The following is a 26,964-nucleotide window of genomic DNA, read 5'->3' as shown; positions in this document are numbered from 1 at the left end:
TTCAGACAGGTATGACTATAAATCAGAAAAGGTACATGTAAAAATTCTGGTAGTAACGATGGGTTTTTCGATGTTTATTTAACATTTTTGATCGCTGCTCCGTGACAGTTTTGATCGATTTACTCGGAGCCCCACTATTCTAAAGAAAAATTGGATGCATATGTCGTTTTTATTGTTGTATTGGTTTATATTTACATATAAAGTTTTGATTACCACAACTTGCAGCAGAAACGTTATAAAGTAACATTAGAGTTCATCAAAGTTTCCATCAAGCGACTTGTTATTTTTCGAATGTCGGAGCCCCGCTTGACAGTCCCCCGAATGACCAAAATACTAGAAAACCGTACAGTTCCGTTCCCACACTGTGATTCATAAAACTATAAAGCAAGACTTTTTTGGCTTCATAGGGAGCGTTTTAGTAATCAAAATCATAAAAAGGACCGGTTTGAGGGATCAACATCTCGTTTCTGAGTTTTACAAACATAATAATCATTATTTTGGAACAACATTTAAAAAATAAATGTAGTTTATAGTATACATACTGTCATGCACGTACATTCGCTTTTTTGTTAGACAAACTGGGACCGTGGCCTTAGAAGTGATAGTAATCTCGGACTAATACATTTTGTAATACTAATATGAAAGGGAAAAAGCATTACAGAAATTATATGCAACCATATATATATATTAAACATATGTATTTTAACCAAAAGATTTCATTACTTGTATTTTTTTTCCATTGAACATCATGTTTGTGGAAATTATATTTTCAATGTGTTGCTTCGTGCAGACTATAGTATAGCTATTTACATACATGTATATATATGTATATGGATGATGATAATGTATTGTCTATTGACTACGTTTCATGGGCATATTAGTTCAAAACTATTTCCTAAATATAGTAACAAAGCTATATTTTGTATAATGTCAATTTCATCATGGAACACTTTCTCCACAATCAGGCCGGTCCATTTAAGGGATGAAAATAATAGTTTGACATTTGTGTTAAGATTTAAAAAAAACCTATCAATTTATCAATTTTAGTTGCAGTAAAAAAACAATATTAGGTCAATGTCAGAATAATATAATTTTTTTTTAGTACTCGGCGAAAAACTAGAGAAGGGCTCGGTAGAACCCCGCCCTTCCCAAGTTTCTCAGCCTCATACCAAAAAGTTTATATTTTCCTGACATTGACCTAATATTGTTTATCGCCATCTAATCTTAATGTGAGCATACAATTTCTTCATCATCAGAATTAGCAATGTATTGTGTATTTACTTGAACAAATTGAAGATCTGTTCATGATTGCACATGAAATTCAAAGACATTGTCAATCAGAGAAAAATGTCAGCTGACCCATATCGTCATGGTTTACAATTGTGTCAAATGTCTACATTTGTAAGAACTGGGATTGTAACTAGCCGCTCTCAAAGACAAAGGACAAAGTCATGTACAGTTACAAATTGTTATGCTCAACGAAATTTCTGGGAAAAAAATAGATTATATTCGCAAAGAAGTTCCATATAAAAAAAAATAAAAACTAAGTATTCATGTGTTTAACTATTCAACAGGTTCAATATAGTATCAGCTGCTACATAGATTTTTGACCACTGAACGTGTAGCTAGCCTAGCAGCAATCTTGACTTTTATCTATTTAGCATTTAGAATAATATTCAGTGGCGGATCCAGGGGGGGGGGGGGGTTCCGGGGGTGCGCACCCCCCTTTATTTTTGCCGATCAATGCATTTGTATCGGGACATATGTTTTGCACCCCCCCTTTGCCCTGGGTGCCCTGGGTTAGCACCCCCCCTTTCGAAAATTCCTGCATCCGCCCCTGATATTGATGTCATAAGTTTATGGTATCAATATCAGTTTATAATGTAATGACATACATAGAATTGTCTTATGACTTGTTGTTACATGCATCTTTATTTTCATTTATATGTTGTTTTAATATTATAATCTTGCATGCTAACGTACTCTCGAGCAGAATGAACCACATGGACTCGGTTAGCAGGTTAAAATTTGTAAATCAATATCTTTCTAAATTTTTTAGGCAGTGGCTATCATTTGGCTCCGGCAAAATAGCCTCATTGGCGCCATTTTGCGGGCTCTGGCAAAAAAGCGATGTATATACATATTTTTTTGTTATTTTGCCGGTCTTTCTTTCAGGTTTTTGATCATTGTACGATATGAAGTACATTTTTTTTATTGAATGAATAAAACTATCACCTGTTTGTACATTGTCAAAAGTTCAAACCACTTCATGATTATCTGAAAGAAATATTCATACAGCAGTCCTAAGTATGAAATAGTTCAAATTATTATGGCATATTGTTATTCTAAACTATTTCCCAAAATTGATCGCCCTGAAGATCATAAAAAACTTTTTATTAAAATAGAGTATGTCAGTAAAGGTTTGGATTTTGTAAATATTGCCGGTATATTTAACGACCATTCTGTTAAAGAACAAATTCCTGGAAATTTTGAAAATACAGAGCTCCCTCTTATTTGTTATATTTACAAGAAATCTACCCGGAAATTTGTGTTTAATTATAACCAATTGTGTAAAGATGCTAATATCAGTGAAAATATACTTATACTTCATGTAATTGTAGTAATTCCGAATACATTTATGGACCTATTTCCCATGTTATAACAGGAGATCTTAACATCGTTCAAGACCGAGAGTTAAAATCATTCCTCAGTAAAGGACCTAAATATCGTCCCCCATCAATTATCAATTGGAATAATTGATGGGGGACGATATTTAGGTCCTTTAGGTCGTAATATCATCCACGACTCACTCCGTACTTACCGTTTGAAATGGATAAAACGGGAAAAAGCTGACAAAAAACTTTGGACTCTTTTTTTTTTTAATTCAGTAATGAACATAGATGATATACGTATTCAACATTTTAAAGAACATTTTACTATTAACACAAGTGTGGACACAGATGAGTGTGGATAGTATGTTTGGATGTTTGACAGTGTCTTATGACAAAAGGGAGTTCTATGTTTTCCTATATGGTGTTATTAACTGTGTTGCACGATGACAACCAACCTGAACATTAGGAGTTTTGTTTATTTAATATTTAGTTTATGTTCAAGGCGGGCATGGAAGAGACAGTAATTACATTAGTTACCAAATGATTATGATAGAATATGTTCCACATCTTTGAATTTGAATACATTTTGTAGCTAGGAGAGCAACACATAATAGGTTCATTTTTTCATGTATTTTTTTTCTAAATAGGAGATGATATATAGATTTGATAACATGATATAAGGAGCCTGTAATTCAGTGGTTGTCGTTTGTTTGTGTTACATATTCGCTTTTCGTTTATTTTTTGTACATAAATAAGGCCGTTAGTTTTCTCGTTTGAATTTTTTTACATTGTCATATCGGGGCCTTTTATAGCTGATAATGTGTTATTGGCTTTGTTCATTGCTGATGGCCATATGGTGACCTGTAGTTGTTAATATCTGTGTCATTTTGGTCTTTTGTGGAGAATTGTCTCATTGGCAATCATACCACATCTTTTTTATATGTAAATGAAATTTTGTTAAAACTTTCCTCATATTAGAATACATTTATTGGTTTTTAGTAATGACAATGCCTGCCATGATGCTTGGGAGCTTGTTGACAGGTGTCATTTGACCTTGACCTCATTTTATATAGTTCTGTGGTCAAATTTAAGTTTTTGAGTTTTGGACTTTTTTTCTGATACTACTACTGTATATGCAACAGGTCAACTATATTTGGTGTATGGAAATATTTTATGATGTACATGTCCATATCACAGGTTTTATTTGATATTGACCTCATTCTTATGGCTCATTGCTCAGTGTATAAATTTGTGCTTTGGTCTGTTATATATGTTACAGGCATTTTCTAAATTTAGGCATTTTGTAAAATGCCTGAAAATTTTAGGCATTTTCTAAAATGCCTGCAAGATTCAGTCATTTTACAAAATGCCTAATTTTTCTAAGCATTCTACAAAATGCCTAGGAAAATTGAAAGGTATTTTACAAAATGCCTGAAATTTTTTTAATAAAATAAAATGTTAAAAAAAAAACGATTGAAAAATCTGGTCAACAAAGCAGTTTTATGGTTGATAATTACTGAATGTTAAGAGTTTACATAAATTTTTTTTTAGTGAATTATTCCAAATTCACACAGAGCTGGACAATTATTTGTTATTTCAAAAATGTTTGGATGACAGAACTGAACTGTTACACAATATTTGTCCTGACTTTTTGCAAATACATTGTTTGGCGTAAAATCTGGGTTTTTTTTTGAGAATTTTAAGATTTTTACCACAGTTAACTACTGTTTTGTTAATTTATCAGATTGCAAAGACCCACGAATTTCCTTGCGGCAGTAAGTCTGACAAATAATATGTGCTTTTTATTGAAATTCAGATACTTATATTTGAATCACAACAAAAACAAAGGACCTTAAATGGCAAAACCTATGCTAAAGAGGTGAATAAGTTTGGTTGTTAAAATTGTATTGTATAAATTCACATTCTTTCTGAATGGGAACATTACATATATTGCCGCATGTCAGTAAATTGCAGCACGCTCTACACATTGAGATCCCTATGACCGTTTTTTAATTGGATTTTTTGTTTTATCCAAAACACCGTTATTTCAAAAGCAAGTGGCAGTTAGATTTCATGTTCTTTACCCATGTCAATCCACTGCAGAAATAACCAAGATGAATTATAACCAAACGGTTCTCGTCTTTAAAAATGCATGAAATATTTGCCACTGAAACAAACAAACACCAATCAGTCAAATATAAACAAACGTTTTCTCTGCTTCATATGTTTCAATTCACTATTTTAAATCTAGATGTTCTAAAAATTCATTGTAAATGTTATTCTATTGAAAGAACAATTTGTCCTTCTGTCGTTTTGACAACATAATAATAAATTTACTATTAGTAAATAGTTATCAAAAGTACCAGAATTATAATTTAGTACGCCAGACGCGCGTTTCGTATACACAAGACTCATCAGTGACGCTCAGTAACTTAATACAGAGTGAGGACATACTTAACTTAGTTTCACTAAAAGGACATATCATATGACATACAAACCTTTCAATCTGTTTTTTTTTGCAAAATGAATTAATTCTTGAATCATTAGTTATCATGGTTATTTTATTTCTGAGATGTTGTGGTTTTGTTCTTTCTTTTATGCATCTCAATGATATCTGTTTTTCTACAAATTGCCTTAAACTGGACAGGCAATTTGTTGAATTTTGTTTAAAAATTTCAGTCATTTTACAAAATGACTAGGTAATTTTAGTCATTTTGTATAATGCCTGTCAAGATCAGGCATTTTGTAAACTGCCTGAAAATTCAGTCATTTTACAAAATGCCTAAATTTAGAAAATGTCTGTAACATATATATTTCTTGCATTGAAGGAATGTAAGCTGTACATGTCTGCCTGGCATGGTTCATCTGACCTAGACCATATTTTCGTTGTTCATTGGTCAATTTTCAGTTTTATTGGTTAAGTATGTTTCTTAGAAACTATAGGTTGCAATTCTGTAAATATATATATAGGCAATGCAATTTCCCATAGGAACTCGGAACTTTGCGGCTAAACTGTGACACTCAGTTTACTAGAAAGTTTCTTGAAAAATAACATCCCAGAACGGAGAGTTTATATGCACTGACTACTATTTTATTCAAAGGTCAAAATACAGGGCTGTGCAGCATATACGCCCTGAACTTCTAAAAGTTTAAACTAATATTAAAATTCTATCTTTACCCTCATTTTTTGACCTTATACACTACAGTGAAATAATTTTAATGAATAATATGAAAAGAAATTGAAAATCCAAAAATTAATATAAACTATTTAAAAGATCTAAATCTTTTAGTATTTTTTTTTCTTCGTTTTCTAAAGAGAACTTACTAGTACGCTGTTCGGCCAGCTTCAGCTGGTGGAAACAGAAAACCAAAGTTTGGAATTTTACCAGTCACAGTTTACATCTGTTTTATTGAATTTTTCTTTTTTTTTTTCTTTTTCTTTTCATTTCTTAATCTTGATTATTAGTATTAAAGAAATAATTATTTTTTTTAATCTTTGCGGAATATAAATTTGAAACAGGGATCGAAAACAAAAGTCATATACACAATAACGTATCATGTGTTTTCTTAAGGGAGTTCTCTTCTCAGTTTCAGAATAATAAACTTTTCAAAACACTAGTTTATATTGATAGGGGATTAATAAAGGAATCCAAAGAGCTAAAAAAAAATATATAGGTCTCCGTGCTTGTTTTCGAGATAATAGTTTAGAAGATATCTAATATACTTTATAAGATATCATATATACTTTATGAGATATCTTATATAAAAAATATTATAATTTTCTTTATAAGATATCTTATATACTTTTATTATAAGATATCTTCTAAAGTTTATAAGATATCTTATAAAGTATATAAGATATTTTCTAGAGTTTATAAGATATCTTATAAAAACTGGATTATTAGATATATTATATATTATATGAGATATCTTATAAACTTTAGGAGATATCTTATAAATAATGTTTATATAAAATATCTTATAAAACATATAAGATATCTCAAATAATATATAAGATATCTTATAAAGTATATAAGATATCTTATGAAGTATATAATATATCTTATAAAGTATATAAGATATCTTATAAAGTGTATAAGATATCTTATAAAGTATATCAGATATCTTATAAAGTATATCAGATATCTTATAAAGTATATCAGATATCTTGTAAAGAAAATTATATGAGATATCTTATAAATTATATGAGATATCTTATAAACTATAAAAGATATCTTATAAAGTATATAAGATATTTTATAAAGTTTATAAGATATCTTACATAATTTATAAGATATATCTCATATAATTTTCTGTATAAGATATCTTATATACTTTATAAGATATCTTCTAAAGTTTATAAGATATCTTATAAAGTTTATAAGATATCTTATAAAGTATATAAGAAATCTTATAAAGTATATAAGATATCTTCTAAAGTTGATAAGATATCTTATAAAAACTGGATTATATAAGATATCTTATATGAATATTATATGAGATATCTTGAAGTTAAATCATAGTAAAACGACTTGCCAAAGAGTTCGCTTCTCAGTCTTAGAATAATAAACTTTTCAAAACACTAGTTTATATTGATAGGGGATTAATAAAGGAATCCAAAGAGTTAAAAAAAAATATATAGGTCACCTTGCTTGTTTTCGAGATATAAATAGCCATTGAAATTTTGGCGGGAAAACATTCTCTCTTGACTTTTCATAGCTTTATCATTGACAAAAACAGAAAGTTGAAGTTCTCAAAACTCTTTAAAAATATTTTTTTTATTTTTTAAGACCTTATACATGTAAAAGATTTACAAAAAGAAATATAGGATAATATAGGGGTAACCGGGCAATTTTTTTCACGGCATTCAAATAGATAAAACCAGAGGATTCGAAATTCTGACAAAAAATCCAAAACACATGTGACAAGCCAGCTTCCTTATCAACCGACTAATGTCATTCCACCGATCTCCGTTTAATCTCCGATTGCTACATTAAGAGTGCATTTGTTTCTAACCCGAAATTTTGTCATCGATGACTATCGTTTAGTAAACGTTAAGCTGCTAGAAACAAATACATCGTTTAATAAACTTTATCGACCCCGCGTAGTCAGACAGAAATAGATTACACTCACGCACTGTAAACAAACAGGTAAAAGTGCGGGAAATAAATAACCAGGACTTTATGAAAACAACACGTGCTCGTAATTATTTAAACGACAGATGCAGAAACAAATGTATCGTTTACACGTCTCAACGATAAACGATCAACGACTACGCGACTATTTTGCGCGTACATCGTTTATGTGAACGATGTCAACGTTGACCAAAAACTGTAAGAAACAAATGGATTAAACGACTACGCGCGTAATCGTTTACATCGTTTAGGTTAGAAACAAATGCGCTAAAAAAACTGATTAACGCCTGAAGGATGCATACACAGTTAGAACGCGTCAAAGCGGAAATTGATTGACGCGGTGAATTATGGGCAATTGTTTACAATAACAGATTTGGCGGGAGAAAAAGGCGGAGCATAAACAGATGATACGATTAGTAAACTCCTTAGGTTATATTACCTATTTACCTGTTCGCAAATACTTGGAAAAGAAGGCGGAGCATGATTAAAAGTAAACACCTAATAACAATGGAATTTGACAACACGTGTTTGCATTGTCAACACAAGGATTTGTATAGTCTTACAAATCCTTGGTCAACATTATTTTGTAATTTTTGATGTGAACAATTTAAAAACGGAACGAAGGCGTAAACAACTTATGAAACATAGTGATGTTGATCTAATTGAAACTACTGCAAATTGCTTCCAGTTGGAGGAAAATCTGTTGAGAAAGTAGCCTATATGTTGAAGAAAATGAAGACACTTATGTATGTGATGCATGTTTTAAATCTCTTAAAACAATATACAACAGCCATAAACAATGCAAACAGTTGACTGACACTCTCAAAAAAAGTTTCTAATAACTTTAAGAATCTCACCATCAAGTTAGAATATGTACGTAGTGTAAGGCGAAACAGGGACTGTTTAACCCCTTCTAACACCAAAAGGAAAGAAATCCAGCCCACCCAGAGGAATCAGTCCCCTGGCCCTGGTCCCAAAGTTAAGGTAAATATACAACATGTACATGTATATATAAGATAACATTAAATTCTTAAACTTAACTTGAACATTTTTTACATGTAAATTACAAATACCCTGACTTAAGCCATGATTATTTAACTTTGTATCTCCCACTTCTTGTAGGATGTTTAGTCACGTGATCTGGCTATCGAGAAAACTACAACAAACGATAAAAATTCTTAACGTGTGTAGAACTTTCTTTATTTTATCTGGGGATAAAGAATAAAGACAAATGTTTTATATATCAATAAATTGCATTTTTAAAGAGCTTTTCAATAATACCAACTTTATTTAAATCCGACAATTAAAACTCTGATTATCTGTGTATGAAGTTATAGACACCATTATGTTTCCGTGCGTGATAAATTATTATTGATTGGCACCTATTTTTATCTGGATACACGCGTCACGAGCTATTTATAAACGGAACTCCGCTGGAACTGTTATCTGATTGGTTCCCTCGGTTTGATTCTTTTTAAAATAGAATATCTCTGCTTCATAATAGTGAAACCCCGAACATTCTAGCGTGTCGTTAAAGGAATCTACGGAGGTAATTTGTCAAAAATCGTTGTTTTTCTCTCAAAACGAGCGTGCCAAAGTATTTTGGGGATACATATTTGAAAAGATGAATGTTTTTACAATATAATTCGAGTATTGTTTTGTATATTTGCTCAAGAAATACGTGCGGAAAATACATTTACCGGGAGGTGGTGACACCAGAATTATGGACGCCATTTTCACATGAAAATTCTGTCTGTCATGATTGACGACAAACTATTAGGGAACTAATTTGCTTGTTTGTTGGAAGTTACGAGATATTATTGAAGTTAAATATCAAGAATTAAGTTACTTCTTCTATTATTTGCACTTTGACTGGTATTATATTACTGTTTCACTGAAATAAAGTACATTGGTTTACCACCCCCTTTTTTTAAATTGTCATTTCTGTTGTGTTATACTACTACTAGTTATCCTAGACAATTCTATCATTCACATTCTGTTGTGAAGTACTTCATTGTGAATCAATATTTCTGAAATAATCATATAATGACATTCAAAATGAAATCAGAGGTTTATTATTAAATCATGGACCAGGCCAGGGTCAAGAAATTTTATATTTTTGGAATTTTGCTGCCAAAACTTGATAAAAGAATGGAGAGTAATGGATCTATGGTCAGTATGGAACTTGGATTTAAATGGGGACTTGACATATTGTTGCAACCTTTTTGAAAGTTGTTATCATGTTCTTTAATCTCTTTTTTTTCTCTCTCTCTAGGTCATAGCAGATTAATTAATTAACAAGTCTAAGGATGGAAGTCAAAGAATATTTATTATAGAGCTATTTTAGGGTAATTGAATTCTACTAGTAATAGTACTATAATAATTGTTCTGGTCAAATGAGTATCTGATTGAATAGATCTACTGACAAAATTATATTTTACAGCTTGATAATAAATGAAAAATGATATAATCCATTACAATTTCAATTTCTTGTATTGTATTAGGCATTCAACCTCTTCTTTATGAAAATAAATCTTGTACTTAATGATGTTGTGGACTGATCTAAAGAGTGAATGTCTTTTTTTGTTCTAAAATGACTAAATGTAATCTTGATTAAATAATCTTGCCTACAATTATTTCTTATTGTCAGTAATTGTTAGTCTTCTGGTACTTATTATTTCATGTCTTTGTGGATTATAGGATTCAAGCAAGTTTAGTACAGTTACAGTTTCAAGATGGATCAAAGTGTGTCAAGTTCTTCTCAAGTAGAGACAGTGTCTTGTGTTGAATATTTTGGACCTTTTTCTGAAAAACTTGGTATTTCTATTGAAATTTTGAATAAGTTCAAATATGTTGTAAAGGAAGTTCCTATTGGTTTTATTTGTGAATTGAGGTCATTTTGTCACAGTGAAGATCAATGTATTTCACATCTTTTTGCTCTTACTGGTAATAAAAGTTGTAACTATAATGAAAGCAGTGTAAGAAGGAAAATCAAGGATAGTGTAGATAAAATTAAGAAAATGAAAAAGAATAAGAATAAAGATGTTGAAGGGTTTTTAGGTAGTATTTTCAAATTTCCTGAAAGAAGGGAAGATGCAATTATTGGTTCTTTCAGTGATGATAGACAAGCTTTGGCAAAAAAGATTGTTGATAAAACAAAAGAAGTTGTAATAGAAAATAGGGTTTTAAAGAGGAAACTAGAAAACAAATCTGATGATTTAGATGAGGTCATTGATGATTACAATGTTTTAAAAGAGAGTTATGAGTCTCTTGTAATAAATTGTAATACAATTATATCTGAGTGTAATTCAGAAACAGTACAATTCAATAACAACAATGAAAAATTGAAAAGTACTTTAAACAAATTAGAGGAAAAATATAAAATTCAGTCTGAAAAACTAGACACTAAAATTCAACAGCTTGCTGAAGCTAAGTCTAAGTTAGGGACATATGGCATTAAAAATGTAAATAAAAAGTTGAAAAGAAAGAATGAAAAAATAAAAATATTGACCCAAGATTTGAAATCAAAAACAGATGAAAATGAACAATTATGGGAAGAATTGGGTGAGAAGGAAGGCATAATTTTGAATGAAGATGTATTAAGAGAGGATTCAGAAAAATACAAAAATGAAATAGATGATTTGTGGGAACATTTATTTGAAAAAGAAGCTGAAAAGCATACACTTTCAGAACAGCAGCAAAAATTAAATAAACAAAAAGTTGCTTTACAAAAAAGAGTGTCATTATTAAATAAAAAGTTTGAGAAAACTGTTAATGAAAAAAAAATACTCAAAGAACAGCATGACATTGAAATAGAAAATTTTGAGTATGAGAAAAAAGATTTAAATGAGCAGATAAAGGGTCTAGAGAAAGTAAATGCATTTTTAGAGGGTGACACAATTGCTACTTTTGAAAATGGTAAATATACAAATGAGGTTAGAGAATGCTGTATGCAGCTAGTAACAGAGGGAAATGTTAGTTTAAATAAACTTCCTATTGTTATAACCTCTGTATTAAAAAATTTAACAGGGAAATTACCAGAAAGGCTACCAAGCAAGAGCCTAATAAGTAGTAGACTTATGGTGGAAGCCAAAATTGTAGCATGTAAACAGGCTTGTGAAGCCATGCTTACCAATTACAAGCCTACAGAGGCAAACGGTAATGTTCTGCATCAAGATGCAACAACAAAATACCATGACCATTATGAAGGCATGCAGGTCACACTAAAAGATGGCTCAAATCTATCACTGGGTTTAAGTAAAGTAGGCGGTGGTGATGCTGCTACATACACAAAATGTTTTAATAATATTATAGATGACCTTGCTAGGTCTTACTCAAACCCAGATGAAGATAGCACTAAAGTTAAGGCCAAGCTTATCACCTCTATTAAATGTTTCCTAAGTGACCAATGTGCCACTAATAATGTTTTTAATGAAAATATAGAAAAAATTAGGAAAGATCTTTTACCCACGGTAATTAATAATTTTGATAATTTATCTGAAAATGAAAAGTCTGATATTACAAAAATGGGAAGATTTGCATGTAGGTTGCATCTTCTGGCAAATTTTGGAACAGCAGCTGATAAAGCGCTGAAATTATTTGAAGATTCTGTCACTGATAGCAGAAACCCATACTCATTTGAAAGTGATGAAAGTGGTACGTTTCGCTTAGGCAGCAACCATTTGATTTTCTGGGGGGGGGCTATGGTTTTTTTTTCTGTACAAACTTTTTTTTTCGCCTGCGGCGAAAAACAATCTATTTTTTTCAGGATAAGTCGAAAACAATTTTTTTCTTTCAATTTTAGCATTACATATAGTGGCAGCTGAGGGTGAAACAAACAATTTTTTTTTCTCAGAATCAAAAACAAATTATTTTTTTCTCCAAAAACTGGAAACAAACTTTTTTTTCCAAAAAAAACCATAGCCCCCCCCAGAAAATCAAATGGTTGCTGCCTTAGCTAGAACAGCAGCAAAGGCACTTACAAAAAGAGGGTCAGACAAGTCAGGAATAGGGGCATTCTGGGAAGTTTTTCTTAAGGGGCGAGACATTAAAAACCATTTGGTAACATTTCATGGGCATAGAATAAATATTGCATTTCATGATTGTGCTGCTGTATACTTTCACAGAAACGATATTTTAGAGTTACTACAGGATTATCCTGAACCAAATGGTTTGTTAAAGTCTGTCCTTTTTGATATAAAAGCCAAAGTTTTTATTGCTGGTGCTAGAGCTATGGGCATGTTGGATAAATTGGTAACTGCTCCTTTTTGGAAGATATTAGAGCAAGAAGGCTCTATCTTAGATATTAATAATCATTTACTGCAAATGAAACTTTGTCTGAGTCAGTGGGCAGCTGATGGTTCTGAACCTTTTTCTGGGGCATTAATGTATGATGTCAGCTTGTTGGACAAGGATGACCTATACAATGAACTTTTTAAAGAAACAAATGACCCCCAGCTAGACTCTTTTACCCAAATTGCACTTGAATTATTATGTGCACAGCTGCAAATCATATTAGAAAGGCAGGCAGCAAGTCAGTTACCTGGGGGTTCATATTGGGAACCATCAAAAAACATTAAAGAAATGTCAAAAAATGTCCCTAAAACAAATGCCATCAGTGAACGGGATATGGCTATCCTTGACAATTTATTGAAGGCCAAGCCTGCAGCCAAATCTTCCACTCTAGAAACTGTGCTTATGTGGACAAGAAACAAACCCTCTAAATGGCTATGTAATTTGCCTGTTAGTGAAAGGCATGCTGCTCTTGAAAGTGCCCAGAAACTTGCTCCTCAATACATAGAAATTATTCAAAATAGACAAAAAGAGGTTGAAACACAAATTGCAAATAAACTTGCAGAAAAAAAAGCAAAGCAAGAAAAATCAGAGCAAACTAAAATGACAAATAAGTTGTCTGTTAGTCGAGAAATTACTAAATTTGGTGGTGTCTGGGATAAATCTCAAATGGAAGAAAAAATAAATAAATTAGAAGCAAAAAAATTGAGAGAGGCACTATTGGTACAAATAAAATTTCACAAAGTGGTTTTACTTTCAAAAGGTTCAAAAGAGCTCTTTCAGGAAACATACAATAAGAAAAAATATTCAAATGAAGAATTACAAGATAACCTAACAAAAATTTTAGAATTGAATGATTTAAATGATGATGAGCAAGATTCTGTTTCTAGTGAATGTGCTATGTCATATAAATCTGAAGATCAGATTCAAGAGTCTCTGCAATCAAAAAAGAATATTTTGTTCTCTAAATTATCAGGAGAAAGATTGTCTAGACAAATAAAACAACAAAAAGAGTCTTTGCCTTATTATGTAGAAAATCCAAAAGATCTGGTTGGGAAAAAAATTTCACAAAAATGTAGTGAAAATAACACTATACAGTGGTTTGATGCCCAAGTTATCAGCATAAAAAAGCTGAAAGCAGATACAGTCAAAACTGAATACAATATTCGATATGACGACTGTCCAGATGATGTTTGGTTCTTTCCTCTCCTAATGGATTTAAAAAAAGGCGACCTTCTCATTAAAAGTTGATTTTGATCTCTGTCTGTTTCTGACTCTTGGAGACTTTTTGCTTCACATTTCTGACTGTGAAATTAAGAACAAATTATTATTTTCAAGGACCTCGTTTTTCTTTTGTAGCTTTTACTTGCATAAGCTGTAACATATATGTTATTTTCTCCAGTCCATGTCAATGAAATTAATCAAAATACACAAAACTAATATACATATATCACTTTCTATGTATTGACTTCTGTATGGTTTTATTGCTATGTTGCTGCTTCAAATAATTTGTTTACTTGTTTGTATATTAGATAAACAATGAAGGAAGAATTGCAATCCTAGAAAGGATAGATCTAGACAATTTGAATTTTGTAAATTTTTTTTGTAAATTTTCACAAAAAAAGGGGGGGTAACTTCCAGACCCCCCCCCCCCCCATTTGGTATCTGCCAATTACCTATCAGTTTACACATCTGGGTATTGACGGTTTTATTTAACTCGTGCACTTTGCTTTCTAGGTTTAGATTTTTTCTTCTTAAAAAAGCACACGTCTGCTAAATTTGATGTGTTACCTGTACAATTTACCTGTAATTTACCTGTTTACCTGTAATTACCTGTTTACCTGTAAATAAACCTACAAGGCCTAGTTACTATAGCTCAGATTAGAATTGATGTATAATATGAATGTTTTTTTGTTATACTAAATTTAGCTTTTATAACCCTTTTCACTAACATGACTTATCTACCTGTTAATTAATTACCTTTTACCTGTATGCAATAACCTTTTACCTGAAAATGTGTTTTTCATCTAACATAATTCAAATATATATGTTTCTTTTCTGAACTAATATATAATATATCTAGAAAATATTGATTGTCTTTGTAATATACTAATTCTTCAATGTTTATTAATGAATAACACCTGTCTTACCTGTAATAATTTACCTGTGTGTGTATGAAATACCTGCTTTTAATGTTTCTTTTATTGGTTTTAGAAAATAAAATTAGTTATTGATCATAAACCATCTTAGTTGTTTATTAAAATGATGCCACAAGACCACATTTGTGCTTTCTGTTCATTTAATTTGGATATTTTCACCTTATTTTCACCTGATTTTGCACCTGTGTCTTTAAGGTAATATGCTTTTGACATCTGGGTTGAAGCCCCATTCTCAAACTTTGCTTCTCAACATACAACTAGCAAAAAAAATTTTGAAAATCAAACAAAAAATGAAGAAGTTTCAGATTCATGAAAATTGAATTTTCCTTCTTAATTATCTTGGTGCCATTTAATTATCTTGATTATAATTATAATTAATAATAGAAATATCATATGCAACCAAACCGAATTCCATTAAATGGTCAAAACTTCAAACCTTCAAACATTAATTTTTCGGAGATGGGTTGTCCTACAGAAAAAAACTTAGGCTCAAAATGCTCAGGAAAGAAAGATCTAAAAGGTTATGAGATAATTTAATCAAGCAGAATTTGGTACAAAAAAAGCCTGAACACCCTGCTTCTTGATTTAGAAAAAAATCAACTCAACGTTAACATACATTGTACATGACATTTGTGTTACTTATTTGAAACATGCATGTATCTCAGTTTACTGGAATTAAGGAATGCAACAAGTTATGCTTACGTACATATACAATGTACATGTAGACCAGTTTTGTAAGCTTTTGTAAACAATCATTTCTTTTTTTTTTGTTATTTACATGTATAAGCATGTTTTGTCCTAGTGTATAATATATGTGACTATCATTTTTGTTAAGCCTGCAACTTTTGTTGCAGAAAGCTGGACATACATGTAGGGATAGTGTTCCAGCGGCGGCGCTAGCTACATGTAACTTCTTAAAAGCTTTATATTTTAGAAGGTGGAAGACCTGGATGCTTCATACTTTAATTGTATATAGATGCCTTATGTTACCAAGTTTCTGTCAGTCACATGTCCAATTTCCTTGACCTCATTTTCATGGTTCAGTGACTACTTGAAAAAAGTTAAGATTTTTTGTAATATGAAATACTCTCTTATTGTAAGTAACAGGATACTATATTTGGTATGTCCTCATATTAATCATACATTTTTCACTTGACCTCAACCTCATTTCATGGATCAGTGAACAAGGTTAAGTTTTGGTGGTCAAGTCCATATCTCAGATACATGTACATGTACATGTACTATACATTTGTAAGCAATATGTCTACTGTAATCAGTGTATGGAAGGACTGTAAGGTGTACATGTCCAACTGGCAGGTGTCATCTGACCTTGACCTCATTTTCATGGTTCAGTGGTTATAGTTAAGTTTTTGTGTTTTTGTCTGTTTTTCATATACTGTATGCAATAGATTACATTTTGTACTACAAAAATATGTATATTTGGTGTATGTGTCATAGAGGCATTTTGAGTAATTTTTACCTTCAGCATTTTGTATAGATTTGGACTAGTTCTTATTATTTGTGGTGTCATAAATTTAGAGAAATCATCACGTGACAAGTTCAAGTTGAGTTAATTATGTGTTATGTAATTAATTGAACATTCTCATTAGCATCAGTATTATTAGTTGACATAATTGTAATTATGAATTTGTACTAATTAGAGTGAATTCGTTTACTCAAACTTGTCATGATAAAATAGTATATATGTCGTTAATTCAATAAGTAAGAACAGAGTAGGATAGTAACATCAATAGAATTGTATTATTACAGTAGGAGTCATATTATATAGACATTTACCATTGTATGTGATTTTGGTTTGGAATTAAATTAGAAAATCTTAATGTGAGTTTGGTATTAGTTCAGTGCCAGAGCTAAGTTCAAGTCTTCAGCATCTCTAGCTGACCTCAACGTTTTTCTAATGATTTTACGTATAAAATTATGACCCCGTAACAAGGAAGCCAGCAGCCTCTTTGTTACATATGGTGGAGGACCCTGAGGCATATTGACTTATAAGTTCAATACTGATCCAGATACCAGTTCAGAGTGAGTTTTCTTATCCAGTATATATACATCAAGCAGAATGGATTACAATCTTCGACCACAGTGGCAGTACTGGAACTTTAACACCAGCCAAAGACATCTATGTGGAAAGTGTGGTTTATATCATAGACAAGGCACTTGTTATGCTTTTAAGAAGATGTGTTATCAATGTGGCAGAAAGGGACATTATGCAAGGATGTGTTTCACCCAATTTCAAGCTGCCAGACCAACAGGTTCAAAGCAAGTAACATATCACAAGAGAAAATCAAATCGAAAACAAGAACGAGATCATGAAAGAATGGACAAATTCAAACAGAAACGCAAAGTATTACAGGAAATGCCGTTTTCAAGTATAAGAAATTGAGCTTTCATCAACTCTATAGACACAACACAATGCTTGAAAACTGAGCTACAGAAAATGAAAGGAAAACTTAACCAGGAAAAGACAAAAAGTGATAAAGAAATAAAAGAGCTGAAAGAAAAATTAATATGTAAGGAAGAAGAAACATTTCAATATAAAGAAGTGACAAAAACTTTTCAGGAACAAGTTGAAATATGTGAATCTATTAATAGACAATTAAGACAAAAATTAGAGAAGAATCCAACAACTTATGACTTTGAAATTGTTAAGGGCCAGCGCAATCAAGTTCTGAAAGAAAATCGAAAACTTTTAAAGGAATTAAGTGCAGCAAAACAGAGATCAAATGTAGGTCATGTAGGTCTAACACAACCAAACAGAGGAAGCAATCTGAGATATAGAAACAATCAACAGAACCATCATCAACCAATGCATAGCAATCAAAATGTGTATTCATTAGCAGATATCAAAGACAAAATGAAAGATGTAGTACAACAAACATTAGGTGAATTTAGGGATGACATAAAAAACAGACTTTCAACATTGAATTTTTCTGATAGGCATTAACTTTTTAAAAATGAAAAACACGAGGACGTGTTTTATCCGGGGAGGAGCCAATCTGTCATAGAGGCATTTTGAGTAATTTTTACCTTCAGCATTTTGTATAGATTTGGACTAGTTCTTATTATTTGTGGTGTCATAAATTTAGAGAAATCATCACGTGACAAGTTCAAGTTGAGTTAATTATGTGTTATGTAATTAATTGAACATTCTCATTAGCATCAGTATTATTAGTTGACATAATTGTAATTATGAATTTGTACTAATTAGAGTGAATTCGTTTACTCAAACTTGTCATGATAAAATAGTATATATGTCGTTAATTCAATAAGTAAGAACAGAGTAGGATAGTAACATCAATAGAATTGTATTATTACAGTAGGAGTCATATTATATAGACATTTACCATTGTATGTGATTTTGGTTTGGAATTAAATTAGAAAATCTTAATGTGAGTTTGGTATTAGTTCAGTGCCAGAGCTAAGTTCAAGTCTTCAGCATCTCTAGCTGACCTCAACGTTTTTCTAATGATTTTACGTATAAAATTATGACCCCGTAACAAGGAAGCCAGCAGCCTCTTTGTTACATATGGTGGAGGACCCTGAGGCATATTGACTTATAAGTTCAATACTGATCCAGATACCAGTTCAGAGTGAGTTTTCTTATCCAGTATATATACATCAAGCAGAATGGATTACAATCTTCGACCACAGTGGCAGTACTGGAACTTTAACACCAGCCAAAGACATCTATGTGGAAAGTGTGGTTTATATCATAGACAAGGCACTTGTTATGCTTTTAAGAAGATGTGTTATCAATGTGGCAGAAAGGGACATTATGCAAGGATGTGTTTCACCCAATTTCAAGCTGCCAGACCAACAGGTTCAAAGCAAGTAACATATCACAAGAGAAAATCAAATCGAAAACAAGAACGAGATCATGAAAGAATGGACAAATTCAAACAGAAACGCAAAGTATTACAGGAAATGCCGTTTTCAAGTATAAGAAATGGAGCTTTCATCAACTCTATAGACACAACACAATGCTTGAAAACTGAGCTACAGAAAATGAAAGGAAAACTTAACCAGGAAAAGACAAAAAGTGATAAAGAAATAAAAGAGCTGAAAGAAAAATTAATATGTAAGGAAGAAGAAACATTTCAATATAAAAAAGTGACAAAAACTTTTCAGGAACAAGTTGAAATATGTGAATCTATTAATAGACAATTAAGACAAAAATTAGAGAAGAATCCAACAACTTATGACTTTGAAATTGTTAAGGGCCAGCGCAATCAAGTTCTGAAAGAAAATCGAAAACTTTTAAAGGAATTAAGTGCAGCAAAACAGAGATCAAATGTAGGTCATGTAGGTCTAACACAACCAAACAGAGGAAGCAATCTGAGATATAGAAACAATCAACAGAACCATCATCAACCAATGCATAGCAATCAAAATGTGTATTCATTAGCAGATATCAAAGACAAAATGAAAGATGTAGTACAACAAACATTAGGTGAATTTAGGGATGACATAAAAAACAGACTTTCAACATTGAATTTTTCTGATAGGCATTAACTTTTTAAAAATGAAAAACACGAGGACGTGTTTTATCCGGGGAGGAGCCAATCTGTCATAGAGGCATTTTGAGTAATTTTTACCTTCAGCATTTTGTATAGATTTGGACTAGTTCTTATTATTTGTGGTGTCATAAATTTAGAGAAATCATCACGTGACAAGTTCAAGTTGAGTTAATTATGTGTTATGTAATTAATTGAACATTCTCATTAGCATCAGTATTATTAGTTGACATAATTGTAATTATGAATTTGTACTAATTAGAGTGAATTCGTTTACTCAAACTTGTCATGATAAAATAGTATATATGTCGTTAATTCAATAAGTAAGAACAGAGTAGGATAGTAACATCAATAGAATTGTATTATTACAGTAGGAGTCATATTATATAGACATTTACCATTGTATGTGATTTTGGTTTGGAATTAAATTAGAAAATCTTAATGTGAGTTTGGTATTAGTTCAGTGCCAGAGCTAAGTTCAAGTCTTCAGCATCTCTAGCTGACCTCAACGTTTTTCTAATGATTTTACATATAAAATTATGACCCCGTAACAAGGAAGCCAGCAGCCTCTTTGTTACATATGGAATTATTGTAAGGTGTACATGTCTAGCTGGTATGTGTCATCTGACCTTGACCTCATTTTCATGGTTCAGTGGTCAAAGTTAAGTTTTTGAGTTTTGGTCTTTTTATCTTACTATATATGCAATAAGTCAACTATATTTGGTGTATGGAAATATTTGATGACTATATGTCAGTCGCTCAGATTGAATTTGACTTTGACCTCATTTTCATGGTTCATTGCTCAGTGTCAAGTTTTTGTGTTTTGGTCCGGTTTTTTTTTAAACTTTAAGCAATAGCCATTAGGTCAACTATATTTGTTGTATGGAAGAATTGTTAGCTGTACATGTGTGCCTAGCATGGTTCATATCACCTTGACATCATTTTCATGGTTCAGTGGTAAATTTTTAGTATTAAGGGTTAATGTTAAGTTTATGTTTAAATTGTAATTAAGCTTTATATTTAGGACTATCAACATAATATCAATGATTAGTAAAGAAGGAGAGACATTTCAGCGTGTGCACTCTTGTTATTTTATTTTCAACCGTCATGAAAGATTTGTATGCCCCATTTATGAGCATTATGTTTTCTGGTCTGTGCATCCGTCCATTGTACGTTCATTCGTCTGTTCGTCCCTCCGTCTGTCCCGCTTCAGGTTAAAGTTTTTGGTCAAGGTAGTTTTTGATGGAGTACACATGTTCCTTATGATATGATCTTTCTAATTTTAATGCCAAATTAGAGATTTTCCCCAATTTTCACTGTCCATTGAACATAGAAAATGATAGTGCCGATGGGGCATCCATGTATCAGGGACACATTCTTGTTGCATTGTCAGTTGAAAAGCAAACTCAAATCATAAGAACTGAAATGTTGGAATTTTGTACTTTATTTTACAATTGTGTTATTATCTGTACATGTTATTCTAGTCATATATACTATATATATATATATATAGACATAATAAAACCTTTGCAACATTAACCTTGATAAAGGAGGGCATGCACGCAGTACAAGATCAATTTCACATAATAGTAGTCCTGCAAAAAAGGTGGAGCTTTAATTATACCTGTCAATGCATGTATTTGTGTACCTGCAATTTGTACAATAGTTGGTTTGTTGCAGGATGAATTAATGTATGGTTACAGTCATTCCTATATTTATATAATCTAGAGGAAGACCATTGTATCAATACTTGAGTACATGTAGCTCATTCTTTTTCCTACGTAGTCGGTATAGTTTCGGTTTGTGCCCTTTGAACTTAAGGACGCTTAACTATGGCAACAGAATATGCATGCTCGAAAATCCTTTCTGTGATTGGACAAAATGCTGTCATGGTGGGTGATTTGGTTGTGTTTGAAAAAACGTCTCGTTAATTATATCGTGATGGAAAGCAAGTGAAAAACTATAAATATTTGAACTAGATCTTACAAAGATTTATATTTTTATTAAAATAATTGTTTCTCCAATAGCTCTTTGCATCCGTGACAGCTGTTTATTTGGGACAATTATATAATTTTTAATGTAAAATTTGTTGTAAGAACGTACATGACTTTTAGAACGCACCTACGCATGTGAGATTTTCGCGGGGTTTTGGTGAATGTAAACAGAAAGATACGAGGACCGAGAATACTGAACACAAACAGAGAAAACGTTATTTAAATGGTATCTTTGTGCTTCTGAAGGTTATCGAAATGATAGTTTTAAACATACATGTATACTCAAATTTGAATATGTCGGATATCTTTTTTTAAAGATAGTTCTTGTCTCCAATTAATATACATACATTATATTAAAAATGTCTATAATCTGATGATGAAATTGTATTTTTTGTTTGTCATCTCAGGAGTCTATCGAAAATGTAGAGATGGATGACATGGTACAAAATGTACATGCCATTATGGACAAAGATAATCCTACAGAAAGCCTATATGCACCTGTAAATACAAATTCTGAAGATACATGTACTACCATTACTACTGTCTCAGAGGAGGTAGGAATTCTATTTACAATAACCACAATAACAGATATGATTGAAATATTACTGTGAGATGTTTTTGAGGGTGAAAATATATATGATATACACAAATGTATATACATTGTACATGTACATTATGTAAAAATTTACTTTTGGGAAAGTCAGTACAAATTGTGTTTTAAAACTAGTATTACAAAGTAGGCATTTCCTAGAAACTGTAATTATAAGATGCTATTGATTTATAAAAAAAAAAGTATCAAAACAACTTTTTTTTCTCCAAGTAAAACAGTAGAATGGAGCAGTTATAAATGTACTGTCAGACATCAAAATTGCATATTTTTCTAACATTGCAACAAAATATTGGTTCGTAAATGACTATCATGCAAATACACTTAACTGCCAATAATATGCATCATCACGTATGTAAGATTTTGATGAAGATGATCCTTCCTTTAAAGCTATTTAAAAAAAGCCTCCAATACTTAGCTTCTTCATTTTTCTTCTGAACTCCAGAAAAAATAGCAAGATTTAAAATATTGAAAAAAAAATTGTAACACACATTAGCATAATTAGGAAAGTAATATTTTCTGATTTCCTACAATGAAAATATAAACAGGATTTTGCAAAAGATATATCTGTTAACCAATTTCAAGTATTTGACCAATTTTTACATCCCTTTATATTTGTTTTAGCTATAAATAAGCTTTGTGTAAATTACAAAATAAGCCACATGAGGTCAATGTTACATGTATGTGAAATATTGTAAATTCATATATATATAATATTGCCCTAAGTTCATTTGATGTATACAATCTATTTCTTCTATTTTGATATAGAGAGCATTGGCCCAGACAATATATCCTGTGATTTCCAACAGAACAAAAATGATGAATATCAGGAAGAAGATGCTGCAAGCTGTAGCACACAGGTAAAATGAAAACCTTAACTGTCCTAACTTTAATGGCCAAAGTACAAGGATTCTCTAGTTTGCAAACAATTTATTAGTCCCCTACTGTTGAAGGCGAAGTGGACTTAAGGTTTGCACTCTGGGCTGAGTACACAGTTATTCTCCCTTGAATTTTTGTTGTCCACAATTATGTTCCCTAGTGTACATGTGTCCGTATTGTGAGTTAGAGCCGATAAAGTTTTCTATAATTTTGATATAATTTGTCCCAAAAGTAGAACAACACTCTGTAAGAATTTTTATAGATAAAGAAACATGCAATAATGTTATAATTCATGAGACACTAATCCCGTCAACGCAGAACACTAAAATATATTCAGAACAAGGTCCATAGGTGACTGCAGCCTTCAACAATGGAATCACACACTAAGTAAGCTAAGGACAAAAAAAAAAAAAGAAGTTTGAAAGATGAATTAAATTTCGATTTGAAAATGTTGCAATGATATTTATATTTTCCTTACAGCTTTATGATTCTTTAAGAAATCCTACATGCGCCTAGGTGGCTGAGTTAGTCTAAGTAGTTATTACTGTAATCACTAGCCAGTCAACACTGAGCTTGTTATTTCGAACCCAGTGATTACAAGTGCACTCCATTTCAATGGAAGGTCACTGGTTTTCTTTGGGCAATATGGCTTCCTACGCCAATAAAAACGTATTTCCTACACTCTTTCGTGTGTCTTTTAAAATGAAAATAAACAAAGTTATCTACCTTGAATTGAATTTTTTTAACCTCTTTGCTTATACAGATGAACTGCATTGTTTATGTCTATTTTCTTTTTCTTTTTTAAATAATTGCTCTATGACATCAGCGTGCAAAAAGCAGATAAAGCCAAATAAAAACATATGTGTGGATCGAGTTACCCTACTTTTCAGTGGTTCAATGGTAATTTGGAATTAAAGCAATTTTCTAAAGAGTTAATATAATTCTTTTTCTCCAGTGATAATATTTCACAATTCTATTGATGTTGTGGATAGTATAAAACTAGCATCAAAATTCAATTTTAATAAAAAAAAAAAGAAAATAAGACAAACAATGAAGTTCATCAGTATAAACAAAGAGGTTAAAAAAAAATTCAATTCAAGGTAGATAACTTTGTTTATTTTCATTTTAGAATGACATGAAAGAGTGAAGGAAATATGGCTAATCAATATATTTTAAAGATAATACACATAAGTGGGTCTCTCCTCAAATGTTAATATTTGCACAATAGATATTATAACCCATTCATTACCTATTGAAATATATATGTTAGTGAAATGAACAAATGTTATTGATATTTGATTTTTTTTTAAGGAAACAAAAGCAAATTTAGAGAAAATAATTCTGCGATTGAAAGAAGCGAAGGAAGAAACAGAACAAATCAGGAGGAATTGTCAGGAAATTATCAAAACTTACCAGGTATGGTTTAAATACCTATTTAAGGAATAACAGTACTGTAGTTGAAGAGTTGCCACCGTCAATTGTAGATTTGACGGTCGCAAATGCAGTTTTACTGGCGACGCGTAGCGGAGACAGTAAAACGGAGATTTGCGACTGTCAAATCAAAATTGACGGTGGCAACTCTTCAACTACAGTACTGTTATCAACATGGCTAAATTTTTTATGGTTTTTTATCTTGTCTACCTTTTGCCATTTCCGTTCTCTTACCACAAAATTTGATAAAACTTGTTCTCTATGTTCATAACCAACAAAGACACATCCAATTGGAATATAGGTAGTTTGATTTTTAAAATAAAGGAGTAGGTTCCGTAAGACCCCTTTTTGGCCAAAAAATATAGCAGTTTTACAAAATTGTGAAAATGTAATCTTAAGCTATTTACTGGAAAGTAGAATGCTTATGCTACATAAATATGGGCTGTTTTTGACAATACAATGCACATATATTGGGTACTATCATCATAAAGTTATGCTAAATTACTGAAATCTTTTACACAGTTTCTGTCTTTAATGAAAGTGGCCTCATTCATGTTCATTCATTATATTGAAATGTAAGTTGTATTTGATGATATTACTTAACATATATAAAGGTTGAGGATGAACACGGATTCAGCCACTTTATAATTTTGACAAAAACCATATGAAAAGTGACGATTTTTGGCATATTTGATAGATTTTTCATATTAAAGCTTGAAAGGGAGCGTTTTTAATGACTAAATCAGTTAAAATCTTTCACATAAACTAATTGAATCAATTGAAATAGACACAAAAAATGTTTAAAATCTTTCGTTAGATGAACCTGAAATTTGAGGCCAAAATCGGCCCTTTCATGTTTCTCACTAATTATGTGATTTAAGCAAAACAATCTTTTAAATTCGGTATACTTTGTCCACCCCCATCCCCCCCCCCTCTTTTCCTAACATAAAATCATAGATCTGACCCTAATACCTGAGAGAGAAGATTGCCACATTCAAACACCAGATTTTGAATTGATGATTAGCAGAAACATAAATAATGTACAGATTTTTTTATATTGCATGTCTATCTAAAATTTCATAATTAAAAACAAAATATCCTCAAAGTTGTTATTGACTCCCTTACACATGTAGTTTATTGCTTTCAGATTTTTTTAAGAAGTGTAACTAGACATATACTAATGGAAATAATATTAGGAATACACGTTACATTCATAAACAAAAAAAATAAGTTTCTATAGGCATAAGAATGTATAAACTAAACTTTGTCAGATGAATATGTCCATTTTTGGACGGCAAATTTCAGCTTTTTATTGCTCTGCTTGGCTATGAAAAATATAAAAATAAACTATCGCACCAACCTTGCACCAAAAAGATTTTTTATCTTAAGTTTGATATGTATGAACTTGTCAAAATATTAAAATTTTTAATTGGTGCAAGTATAGTAAGGTCGTCAAAATTTAGAAAGAACATCAAAATTTCTGTATTTTTGCTTATTTCCCAAAGTATGACGTCATTTGCCACTACCATTGTGACGTCATTGAACCCTTTTTTTTTTCTTTTTTTTTTTTTAGATAAAAACAGTTTTTATTAATCATTGACTCATATTCAAATAATTTATGGAGAAAAAACTGCTCTGTTAGAATTTTTTTATCTTGTAAACTTGGGCCATTATAGGCCATTATAGGGGCTTGATCTTTGCCTTTCCCTTGTAGTATGGAACCTTGTACAATTTCAGAGAGATCCATACCCTTAAACACAAGTTATTATCTGGAAACTAAAAATGTGCTCAATTTTGGCCCTTTTTGTCGAGCCTTCGACTTTAGTCGAAAAAGCGAGACATAGCGATCCTACATTCCGTCGGCGTCGTTGGCGGCGGCGGCGTCCACAAATATTCACTCTGTGGTTAAAGTTTTTGAAATTTTAATAACTTTCTTAAACTATCCTTGAATTGTACGAAACTTTGACAGAAGCTTGTTTATGATCAGGAGATAGTATCCAGAAGTAATTTTGTAAAAATAAAATTCCATTTTTTCCGTATTTTACTTAAAAATGGACTTAGTTTTTTCTGCCAGGAAACATTACATTCACTCTGTGGTTAAAGTTTTTAAAATTTTAATAACTTTCTTAAACTATCCTGGAAATGTACAAAACTTGGCCAGAAGCTTGTTTATAATCAGGAAATAGTATCCAGTAGTAAATTTTGTAAAAATAAAATTCCATTTTTTCCGTATTTTACTTATAAATGGACTTAGTTTTTTCTGCCAGGAAACATTACATTCACTCTGTGGTTAAAGCTTTTAAAATTTTAATAACTTTAT

The 26,964-nt window shown here is 31.3% G+C and overlaps 1 protein-coding gene across 1 annotated transcript in view; it reads left to right on the top strand.

Moving 5' to 3' along the window:
- Nucleotides 1-8,046: 8,046 nt before the first annotated feature.
- The window catches only part of LOC143072442 (uncharacterized), a 44,473-nt gene continuing 25,555 nt past the window's right edge, over nt 8,047-26,964 (top strand). Inside the window, exons 1-4 of the mRNA XM_076247367.1 lie at nt 8,047-8,731; nt 22,135-22,281; nt 23,103-23,194; nt 24,525-24,629. Coding sequence (XP_076103482.1) covers nt 22,251-22,281; nt 23,103-23,194; nt 24,525-24,629 — 228 coding nt within the window. The 5' untranslated portion in view covers nt 8,047-8,731; nt 22,135-22,250. The remainder of the gene's footprint in view (nt 8,732-22,134; nt 22,282-23,102; nt 23,195-24,524; nt 24,630-26,964) is intronic.

This window comes from Mytilus galloprovincialis, chromosome 4 (assembly GCF_965363235.1).
Source record: "Mytilus galloprovincialis chromosome 4, xbMytGall1.hap1.1, whole genome shotgun sequence".
NCBI classification, from domain to species: Eukaryota; Metazoa; Mollusca; class Bivalvia; order Mytilida; family Mytilidae; genus Mytilus; species Mytilus galloprovincialis.
This window is presented reverse-complemented; position numbering and strand designations above follow the sequence as displayed.